Raw genomic sequence first — 12,090 nt, 5'->3', positions numbered from 1 at the left:
GGCTAATGGTAGTCTGTTTTCCTGAAGATGGGAGATTTCAACACTAGGTGGCATATTTTTCAAGATGAGAGGAGAGATTTTTTTAAAAAAGGACATGCAGGGCAATTTTCTTTCCTACATATCTAGTGGTTCGTGTGAGAAATGAATTTCCAGAGGAATGGAAGGATGCAGGTACAGTAACAACATTGTTTTGGAGAGATATGGGCCAGGAGCAGACAGATGGGACTAGTTTGGGATCATGTTTGGCATGGACTGGTTGGACCAAGTGGTCTGTTTCCGTGCTGTAATACTCTATGACAGGGCCCTGTGCAGTAATATATGTACATACATTTGAATTATCTTGATGAATGCAAGGTGAAAGATTCAACAAAATAGCTTTCTACAGCTACACTTTAGTTTCATACTAGCAAATATTTATTTAAAAATAAATTCATGATGCTGTACATCTCTATGACTCTATATCAGGCTATAACCATCACCCAACCATATCACACTTCGCAAAAAGTGCATCAATTCATATGTATAAAAATCAAATTCAGAAAAAGCTAAACGTTAGTTTTTCTTGCTACTTTGTCAGTACAATGAACATGTTTAAAAAAAAGGCAGAGACCACCATTCAGCCATTTAAACTGCTCCGTTATTTGAAGTTAATGGTTTACCTTTCATTTCAACTCCACTGCCTACATCCTTCAGATCCCAGATAAATTAAAAATATCAATTGCATATCTGTTAATGCCACTTCTAGTGTAACAAGGCAGGTAAACAGATGTACGTCAGCAAACTAAATGCCAGAAACCAGCTTGATGGGCTAAACGACTTGCTCCCTTCACCATGCTTTGTGAACCACATTAGTGTAGCCTAGTAGTTTCCTTTTTTGGTGAATTATCTTAAATCAGATAAATATTTGAATACCATTAGTTATTTTTATACAAATATAAATAGAAAAAACTGCAGATTCTGGAAAACAAACAAAAGCTCAGCAGGTCTGGCAGCATTTGTTGGAAGAAATCAGAGTTAATGTTTCAGGTGCAGTCACCCTTCCTCAGAATGGTTCTATGGAATGTTCACTGCACCTGAAACGTTAACTCTAGTTTCACTCCACAGATGCTGCCACACCTGCTCAGCATTTCCAGCAATTTCAGTTTTTGTGTATGTATAAAATTTATGTAATTAAATTGGCATCCTGACACTTTAGTAGTATGCTGACAATGCAGATTATGTTGATATTTATGGATCGACTCATCATATATGTTTGGCTGCAAACAATAAAACAATATTGCAAAGGGGTATCCACAGGAGAGAAGGCTCATTCAGGAAGTTTACCATGAAAAACAGCTTTTTATCAAAATAAAATTCAGTCAACTGTTATGGACTAAGCCAGGCCACTCAAAACATTGTTAAGCAGACAGTTCAGACCATAACTTTGCAATTTGTTTCAGTAAGTGTGTAGTGAAAATTACCTGGAGTAAGTTAGCTAGGTTGACTAGATTTTAGAACAGGCAAAAATGCATTCACAAAATTACAGAATGAAACACAACAGAATAAAGAACCCCTACAGAACTCCACCTATCCAACTAGACCTAAGTAAGCTGTTCCTAATATACACAACAGTCCAAATAAGCACACTCTCTTCAAACACTAGTATAAGTAAAACACATGCTTACAGGTTGAAGTTGAAGTTGAAGAGAGCGAGACAGACAGACAGAGAGACAGAGACACACACACACATAGAGAGCGACAGAGAATCCACACAACTCCCTGTTGAACTCCTCACCAGTTCAAGACCGAACTAAAACTGCTCAGCTCAGCTGTAGAGCTGACCACTCCCCTTTCTTTATACACGTCACTTCTAAAACATGACCATTTTGGCCTGAAGTCTCATCTGTTTACATATGAACAAAAGGCCTCAAAATCCTTTTCATCTCTGTACCAAACCAGACAGATTGGAGCCCAGCACGGTTTAGTGCCCCTCTGAAAAAAGAGAGTCAAGAACAGAGTATCCTTGAGCCAAGGAACAGCTTTTAGAAAAATAAGGGACTAGCTTTGTGACAACTAGAATAAAAAAACAAAACTTGCCCATTTTCTGCCTTTCTTTTAGATGACTCTTGCTCTTTTAAAAGCTGTTGATGATCATCATAAGCCACCATGAGTCTAGGAGACAGAAAACAATTAGTGACAGTTTCCAAGGATTTTCAAAATATTTCTGTGCAATGGTTAGTAAATTATGATATCACGGTGGATCATCGGAAATAGAACAAATGCTATCAGTACAGTTTCATCAAAAACCAGAATTCATGATGTTTAAGATAAAAAAAAATTGTTAAATTTGTTGTTTGAAAGCGATGCTGACGTCCACAATTCTGTATCTAGTATCAATCACATTCAATAATTTGACGATTTTGTCCTCAAATTACTAACATGTAGACATTTCATATAATCTGATAAAGCAACAATCCAACTTAATTTAATCTCAAGTGGGCTAACATGCAAACAAGAACAGAACTACACATCCTGGAAATCTGAAACAAAAACAAATTGCTGGAGAGAAAAAAAATAATAATATCTGGCAGCATCTGTGGAGTGGAAGAAGAGTTAATGTTTAGAGTCCAATGACCCTTCACAACCGACGGTAGCTAGGAAAAGATTGTACATATACTGAAGACAGTGGGTGCGAGAAGTGGGACACAAGGGGATGGGGAAGGAGTAAACAATAGGCGGAGATGGTATCCAGACACAGAACAGCAGTTGATCAGCCAAAGGAATGAATAACTGAGCCAGGGAGGAAGAAAAGCTGCTATTGGGGCCCATTACAGGGTGAAACGGGCTGGAAAATGGGTTACTGGAGTCACTGGACTCGAAACATGGCATCTGTGGAGAGGAAGCAGAGAGTCAGACACCCAGTTTCTCCAGCAATTTGTTGTTTCTGGCCTGACATACCTCAACTAAGTTGCACATACCAACCAACACTGGTTGCTAGGTCAAAATATTTGAACACCTGCTCTAACTTCACTGTGGGTGTACCCACAGCTCAAACACTGCATCCCACTGCCATCCTTTGAAGGCCACTTGGGAACATGCAAGCAATATTGCCCTTGCCTGTAGTGCCCTTATTTCATGAAATAAACAAATACTGTGAGAATGCAAAAAGTTACCTTTTTACATCAGAGCCAAAGTCTTCCAAAAACTCAACTTTTCGCTGAGAGAAGGCTATTCTCGTTTCTATAGCCATTGAGCTACTTATTGCTTTATCAAAAGCATTCAGAATGTTTTCCTCATTCAGTTTGAGATCTGAATTGTATTCAAGTTCCAAAAGATTTAGATAAAGTTTGGTACTTTCCTAAAAAATCACAAACAGATAAGACACGACCATCATCCAAATGTTTACAAACCAAATAATACTACCTAGTAAAAAGTTGGCAATATTTTACTCATTTCATAGAAACTAACTGACTACATTTAATTGGTGAGCTCCCAAGTCAGATTCCCAGTCTTGACAACAATTTGCACTTGGGCTTCCTTGGAGGAGTTGCACTCGTCTTAGACAGCCTGGAGAATGGGAGGGAAAATAAAAATCAGCATTTTTTTGAAAACCACATATCCTGAATTGGTGACAAATTTTTTGTCACAGGATGGGAGTAAGAGAACATACCCAGCTGAATACAGCATGGTATATGGCAGTAGAATAAAGCCATTAGAGCTGTCCCAGTGGGCCAAATTACTGTAGAAGGTAATCTGAAAATACACAGCAATGACGAGAGTGAAAAATAGTTTGGTTTGAATTGCCCACAAAGCTGCTTGTGAAGAGTTTGTGTAATAGTCATAAGAATAACTCAGTTACACACTGAAGCACTTTACTAATGCAAAACAACATTTATATCCATCACTTGTCTCAAGTAGCCACCAACAGATAATAAGTTTTGCACAGGGTAGAGTCTTTTCTCAATAATTCTAAAAATAGATTCCTAACTAAATTAAAGAAAATGAAACACCCAATTTTCAGAAACTTAAAGTTGCACACAGTTTTTAAAATTTAAATACTGCCACTAACTTGATTGAATTTTTTGAAGTAACAAAGAGGATTGATGACAACAGAATGGCAGAAGTTATCTATATGGACTTCAGTAAGACGTTTGACAAGGTTTCTCATTGTAGACTGGTTAGCAAGGTTCAATCACGTGGAACACTAGCCATCTGAATACAGAACTTGCTTGAAGGGAGAAGACAGAGGGTGGTAGTGGAGGGTTGATATTCAGACTGCAGGCCTGTGACCAGTGGTGTGCCACAAGGATCAGTGCTGGGTCCACTACTTTTCATCGCTTATATAAATGATTTGGAGTGAACATAGGAGGTATGGCTAGTACATTTGCAGATGACATCAAAATTGGAGCTGTAGTGGTCAGTGAAGGAGATGATCTCAGAGTACAACAGAATCTTGATCACAGGATGAGGAATGGGAGATGGACTTTAATATAGATAAAAGTGAGGTGCTGCATTTTGGAAAGGCAAATCAGGATAGGACTTTTATACTTAATGGTAAGGTTCTGGGAGTGTTGCTGAACAAAGAGACCTTGGAGTGCAGGTTCATAGCTCTTTAAAAGTAGAGTCGTAGGTAGATAAGAAGAGGAGAGAGTTTGGTATATTTGCCTTTAATGGTTAGAGCACAGAATACATAAGTTGGGAAGTCATGTTGTGGCTGTACAGGACAGTGGTTAGGCCATTTTTGGAACATTGCCTACAATTCTGGTCTCCCTACTACAGGAAGGATGTTGTGAAACTTGAAAGGGTTCAGAAAAAATTTGCAAGAATGTTGCCAGGGTTGGAGGGTTTGAGCTATGGGGAAAGAGGCTGAATAGACAGAGGCGGTTTTCCCTGGAATGTTGGAGGCTGAGGGGTGACCTTATAGAGGTTTATAGAATCACGAGGGGCATGGATAGGGTAACAGACAAGGCGTTCTCCAAGGGTGGGGGAATCCACAATTAGAGGGCATAGGTGTATGGAGAGAGGGGAAGACTTAAGAAAGAAACCTCAAGGGCAACATTTTCACACTGTGGTGCATGCATGCAATGAGCTGCCAGAGGAAGTGTGGAGGCTGGTACAATTACAGCATTTAAATGGTATTTGGATGGGCATATGAATTGGAAGGGTTTAGAGGGATATGGGCAAAGTGCTGGCAAATGGGAATAGGTTAGTTTAGGATATCTGGTGGGCATGGACAAGTTGGACTGAAGGGTCTGTTCCAGTGCTGTACATCTCTATGACCTTATGACTTGTGACTTGCTGATATGGAAATTGGAACGGTGGTGAACAATGTACCCAGCAAGACTATAAATAGGCAGACTTTTGAAAGTACATTAGGAATTGGTCAACAATATTTCTCACTGAACTAATTAAGGATCAGCAATTCCCATGATTTCAGGCATGCAATCTCGGGGGGAGATGAGAAAGGCTCACAGGGATTTGAATAGTGCTGACATATTAGACTTTAAAACTATTATATTCACAATGTTTGAATTGTACTGCATTCTCCTTTTGTTACAGTATTGTATCCAACATTGTCAAAAGGGCCAAGACCCACCCTGCTGGGTTTGAAATATATCATTCACCTCACTAACCAGAGATGAGGGGATGGCAGATGGGATGGGGAGACCAAGGGTAACAAATAAAACAGAACATAAATAACAATTTATCCACTCTGTCAGAGAAGTAATTCAAAAATGAAGCTGTTATCTCACCACATAAACAGATGAAAGCAAAACAACTGATCGCCAATATAATCAAGCTGAGTAACATTTCTGTAATTCATTTATTATGGCTCTATTATATAACAGTAGAGAATTAACCATTTCAAGATCGAGGGAAAAATTGCATGCAGTTGTTTCATCTTGGTTTCCTGCCATGCTCTATTAGTGGAACAGTCTTACAATTTATTTAGGGGATAGTGCAAACAAGCAAGAATGCACACAGCTACTTTTGGAAGTGATTCTGTACTATAGATGATTCACCAGCAATTTTTAATCTGGAACTGGTTAAAAAACTCAGCAGCCACTTTGATCCAATGAAACTTAAGCTCACAATTAAAACGCTAATTGAAAACAAAAAAAAACATTACAACTTTAATATAGAATAGTTAAAACATGTAACAAATGTTGAGAAATAACAAGCTGCTCATTAACCACAACAGAATGCAGACATGCTTTGCTGCTTTAGAAGCTTAATTTACACAAGTTGTTTTAATGCTGACATTTAAGTAAGTAATAATTTCCATCATACCTTATCAAAGTCTATTGCTTCCAATAGGACCTTTCTGGCCTTAGGAAGACTTTTCTCTACTTTAAATAAAAGACGAGCCAACTTCACAGCATAGAAAGATGCTTCGTTGGGTGTTTTGCTGTTTTTAATTGCATCCTGTAGCAGAAATTCTGCTTCATCCATATTCCCATGGCGACGTTCTAAGCTTACTCGTCTCAAGCGGACCATAGCTAACCCTGGTACAGATTCTTCTAGCATTTTCAAGATTCTTCTAGCTTCATTAATGTTTCCTGGAACAGAAATAACAAAAAATGCAGATTAAATGAATTCAATACTTCACAAACAACGATCATTGAAATCATACTGATGGAAATTCAGTTCCAAAGTGCAAGTCAATTTTCCCCATTTTAAGACATAAATCTACATCTATTTCAGTTGAATTCATCAAGGATTTATATCAAATGGAATTAAGCACCAGATTTTGATTTATATCTGCATTTACCTTGCTGTTCCTCAAAAGCTGCCCAAAGTAAATGTACCATGGGTTTCTTTGATAGATGAACTGTACATGCTCTGCTGTAGACATGTCGCACAGCTTCACTACTGTGGTTTTCCATGTATTTAGCATACTGAAATTTAAAAACACAGACGACATTCATTCTAACTCAAGTTACTGACCTGATTATAGATTGCTAAATCATTTTAACTCCGATTTAGATGCCAATTACAAATTAATTGCATTTAATAAAAGTATTAATTGGGAGTCACTTAGGTATAAGATATGAAACAGGACACTGGCTGAACTACGTGGTCGTTTGTAACATTTTGCTCTGTTAATAAAGCAGACCAAAAATTGGCTCCAATGCTATTTAACTGGCTTCCCAGAATGGAAAACTGGATTTATTGGACACCAAGCTTGAAGTAAATGACTCTTCATACTTTTGTAAACGTGTTACACAACTTGAATGACCTCAAATGATTGACTGTTCCAGTTGTTTAAAGGAGAGAATGCTTCTTGCAATAGAAGCACATTTTTAAAGGTGAGAGGAGAATTTCTTTAGTAATTATCTAATTAAGAAATTAGCAGTAATTAAAAAAAAAACACAGACCGGGTGGCTTGTGCATGGAATGAACTTCCTAAGTGGTGATGTGGGTACAATTACGTTTAAGACATTTGGACAAGTTCAAGAATAGGAAAGCTCGAGGGATACAGGCCAGGAGCAGGGACTAGTTAGTTTGGGATTACACTCGGCATGAATGGGTTGGACCGAAATGTCTGTTTCCGTGCTGTCTGATTCTGGTAAAAATAGGCATTCAGGGTCCAACACTAACTGGCATCACAACGTTTGGACCATCATGAAGATTGTTTCATGTCATGTTATGTTATAGTCCAATACAATGTATTATAAAATATAGTCTACAGACTCAGGCCTTTACATACCAAGTTTAAAAACATACCATTTAAGGTGCCAATACTACTTGCCTTTATCCAGAAGTCTTCATAAAGGGCACAAGCAACAAGACACCTCTCAAACAAAACCACCACACGTTCAAGAGTTCCATTTTCTATCTCAAAGTCAAGATAATCTTTCCAGTTTTTTAGCTGTATTTTTTCCAATGGTTTTACATGAAAGTAAGGCCGTTTAATCTATTATAGAAGGCAAATAAATTAAAATAAGTGCTCTATCAGACATTTCTTCCACAGAAAATCTCAAAATGCTAAAATTCAAATGCTCAAATTCTAAATCTTGTATAAGTATTCTTCAATAACCATTAAAATTTCTCATTAGCGCAATTAGAAACAACCGGAAACTGGAAAGCAACTTATTTATTCTATCATAGATGATGTGGATGTATTCAAAGTTAACATTCTTAAAAAAAAAATCTATAGTCTTTTTCCACCAGTATAATTCACCAGCAATCCCTGGCAATTCTTTAACCACACCTTTTCCACCATTTTCAAATTTGTTACGCAAAATGGTGCGTATAGTCTTAAATTTGTTATTCAATCTGACTTTGCTTGCATCAGGAATATTTCAGTATTTTACAATTTAGTGCATCAACCATGGCTTAATGGCATCATTTGCCCAAGTATCAGGAAACTGTGGATTCATGGCATGTTTGAAATTAGGCCATAGCACTAGTGTTGCATTGTTAGAGGTACAGCCTTCCAAATCAAAATAGCAGAATAAAGTTAAAAATCACAGCACCAGGTTATAGTCCAAAAGATTTATTTGGAAGTTCAAGCTTTTGGAGCAATGCTCCTTCATCAGGTAGTTCATGCTAGTGCATTGTATCAAAGATTTTCACCTTCTAACTTCCATCACCTGTGTCCAGATTCATTCCCCCTTAATTCTGAGTGCTTGTCTTTACTGCAAGTTGATGTGAATTTTATTAGCATTTGACTAAAAACCCATAATCTACTTAGACCACTAATTATTTCTTATTTTATGAAAACTATTTAAAGGATTTCAAATATGTATGATTAAAATTGTGTGCAGATTGATCCTAACAAACTAATGACCTATAATTTCCATTCTTGATCTCATCTTTTTGTCTGCTAGAAAGTCATATGTGACTTCATGACTTCTTACATTAATTTTTCTTCACAGAAATTCTCAAGAGTCTTTGCAATTCCTTCAAATACAAAAACCCACATGAATTATTGTTTAACCAGTGCTTTGTCAGAGTAACGTTCAAACATGGCGCTGTTATTGAATTGTTTTGCTCCTCCCCACCCCACTTAAAATTGCAGCCTTAAGTAAACTGCTGTCAATTCCATTAATAATGAAGTTTATGAAATACAGCAATGCACAGAGTAGAATTAAATGAGCAATTAAAATATTTTAAAAGTCATGGGACAAGAGAATCAGATATGATCTGCATTACCTGATGTTTCTCGCTTAAAACACAATGTCAGTACTTGGATTTACTGTAAACTGCTTTTCAGAAATTATTGCCAAGTCTGACCATCTTTCCTGTCTTGAGGTTCTGAAAAACTTCCCTATTATTGAATGGGGCAAAGATTAAATTTTGCAGCTACAGATCAATGGCATGAAAGATAACAATCTTGGTCAAGGACAAAAATCAATTCTCATCTGGACAAATAGCCCAGCAGGAGAAGAATATCAAAATTTGCAAAATACAGTACATGAGTAGGATAGTACATTACAGGACAATAAAATAAATAGATGTACTTTAATGAAAGGAAGGATAAAGTCATATATGGGAAGATCAAGAGGCCATGTACCCTTTTCATTTATTCATATAAGCAATGCTAGCTAGGCCACCATCTACTGTCCACCCCCAAACATACTGGGAAGTTGGTGGTGAGCCACTTTCTTGAACTGCGACAGTTCTTAGGATAGGTATATCCACAAGGTAAAAACAAGAACTGCAGATGCTGTAAACCAGAGTCTAGATTACAGTGGTGCTGGAAAAGCACAGCAAGTCAGGAAGCATCCGAGGAGCAGGAAAAAATCGACCTTTCAGGCAAAAGCCCTTCATCAGGTATATCCACAGTTCAATTAAGGACAGGTGTTCCAGGACTTTGACCCAGTGACATAATAGCATTACAAATCAATTTAAATCTTGTTTCAAATAAAGATAATTTGGGGTTTGGAGTGGAACCTACGCGCTATTGTGATCCCATGTGTCTGTTCTGGTGTAAAATTCATGCCAAAGCTCCTTTGACATGTTGCTGTAGTGGATCGTGTAGATGGCAAGCACTGCTGTCATTGGGTGTGGTAAATGAAGTGAATGATGAAGGTTGTGGATATGGTGTTCATCAAGTTGATTACCATGATCTGATGGTGTCAAGACTGTATTTTGGAACTGTACAGTTCTAAACAAGTACAGAGCTTCCATCACATTCGAGATGTATGCTTTGCACATGGATGGCCATGAAGAAAACAGAGTTACTTGCTTCAAAATTCTTAGCCTCTGCCCTTCTTTTCTGGCATTACATTTATATTTCCAGTCCAGCTCAATTTCTGACCAATGGTAATATCCAGGATGTTAATAATGAGGTAATTCAGTTGAAATTATGAAAATTAAATGTTACAGGGAGATGGTTACATTCTATCTTGTTTGTCATTGACTGAGGGAAGGTCATTACAAAGCTGGGGGTCAGTTAGCTCAGTTGGCTAGATGCTGGTTTATGATGCCAACAGCACAGGTTAAATGTTTGCACTAGCTGAAGGTGTTATGAAGGTCCCATCTTCTCAACCTTGTCCCTCAGTGGAGGGATAGTAACCCTCAGGTTAAACTACCACCAGTTGTCTCTAATCAGAAAGCAGTTCTATCTTCTGGTAGAATGAGTGACGAGTGCCCTCAGTCTTACCCCGATGAACTCCTGCAGTGATGTCCTGGCACACCCTTAAACAAATATTGTTTTAATATCAAGGGCAGTCACTTCTACCTCACCTCTGGAATTTAGCTCTTTTGTTCAAATTTCAATCAAGACTAATGAGTTTAGGGTGAGTAGAACACAAGCGATACACAAGCAGAGGTTATTTCTGAGCAACTGCCACATAACAGCATTGTCAACCTTTTCCATCACTTTGTTGATAAGAGTTATTAGAGGGGTCAGATTTTACTTGCTTTTCATGGACAAGACATACCTGGCAACATTGCTAGGTAGATACCAGTGTTGTAGTTATAGATAGAGCTCAGTTAATGTTCTGGAGCACAGGTTGAAACAGAAATAGATGAACCATTCAGTACCTCAGGCTGAAGTGCTTGTAAGTGGTTCAGCTTGTCTTCAGCATCAATTTTCTGGGTTATCTAAAAATTTATGATTTTTGTGGAGTCACCTCCTTCTTTTAGCTGTTTACCTGTTCAGCATCCTTTACAACTTTAAGCAGCAGGATTGCACAGTTTAGACATGATCCACTGGAAGCAAGATACTTAGCATTTATTAAACACATGCTGACTCCACTGTTTCGCATGCAAAGATTTCTGCTTTGTAGCTTCACCACATTGACACCTAATTTTCAGTATATCTGGTGCTGCTCCAGACATGCCTTCTTGGCCTCCTCATTGAACCAGGAGAGAACCCCAGCTTATAGTAATGAGAGTGAGAGAATATGCTGGTCACGGAGCTACAAATAGTGCTTGAATGCGTACTCCTGTTGATGGCCCACAGCATCTCAAGAGTGACCAGTTTGAGTTGTCAGATCTGTTCCTAGATCAACAGTGGTAGGGCCATACATGATGGAAAATACCTTCATTGTGAAAATATGGTTTTGTCTCTGCAAGGACGTTGTGGTCCTTTCTACTAATCCTAACATGGACAGATGCATCTGGCACAAATAGATTTTAAATTGATGAGGAATAGGAAAAATGTATTTCTCCCCTGATTAAATTCCCTCGATACCTGCTATAGATCCAGTATATTAGCTATATGATTCCCATAGGATTCATCTTGCTCTGTAAATAGTGGCTAACAGTTACTAAACAATAATTGGGTGACAGACATTGAAGTCTCCTAGCCATTTTATGCCCTTGCCTCATTCAATGCTTCCTCAAAACAACATTCAATGAGGAGTATTGACTCAGCAGCCATGGGAGAGATGAGAAGGGCATTTTATCCTGAGGGTGTAAGCCTGTTGAGCTTTTCTCCAGAGTAGTGGAAGCAAGGTCAGTGAATATTTTTAAGGCAGAGGTAGATTCTCAACCAAGAACAACAACAGTAGAGGACACAATCAGATTAGCCATGATATTTTTGAATTGCAGATCAGGATGGAGACGCCAAATGCCTTAACCCAGCTTCTAATTCATATGCTTAATCTGGAGCCTTGACGTTTCATAAGATCCAGAGTCAAACGTTGAAGACGCCAG

The 12,090-nt window shown here is 38.1% G+C and overlaps 1 protein-coding gene across 5 annotated transcripts in view; it reads right to left on the bottom strand.

Moving 5' to 3' along the window:
* Positions 1 to 12,090, bottom strand: part of prpf39 (PRP39 pre-mRNA processing factor 39 homolog (yeast)) — a 64,520-nt gene that overhangs the window by 5,118 nt on the left and 47,312 nt on the right. For 2 of the 5 annotated variants that reach the window (XM_072568428.1, XM_072568429.1), the window contains exons 8-12: positions 7,733 to 7,897; positions 6,752 to 6,878; positions 6,271 to 6,539; positions 3,153 to 3,337; positions 2,077 to 2,151 (exon numbers count right to left, since the gene is read on the bottom strand). In XM_072568428.1, the coding sequence (XP_072424529.1) occupies positions 2,077 to 2,151; positions 3,153 to 3,337; positions 6,271 to 6,539; positions 6,752 to 6,878; positions 7,733 to 7,897 (821 nt within the window). Of the gene's footprint in view, positions 1 to 2,076; positions 2,152 to 3,152; positions 3,338 to 3,451; positions 3,547 to 3,649; positions 3,733 to 6,270; positions 6,540 to 6,751; positions 6,879 to 7,732; positions 7,898 to 12,090 lie in introns of those variants that run through there. The other 3 variants (XM_072568430.1, XM_072568431.1, XM_072568432.1) reach the window with 3 other exon arrangements.

Source organism: Chiloscyllium punctatum, chromosome 4, assembly GCF_047496795.1.
Source record: "Chiloscyllium punctatum isolate Juve2018m chromosome 4, sChiPun1.3, whole genome shotgun sequence".
In the NCBI taxonomy this organism is placed as follows: domain Eukaryota; kingdom Metazoa; phylum Chordata; class Chondrichthyes; order Orectolobiformes; family Hemiscylliidae; genus Chiloscyllium; species Chiloscyllium punctatum.
This window is presented reverse-complemented; position numbering and strand designations above follow the sequence as displayed.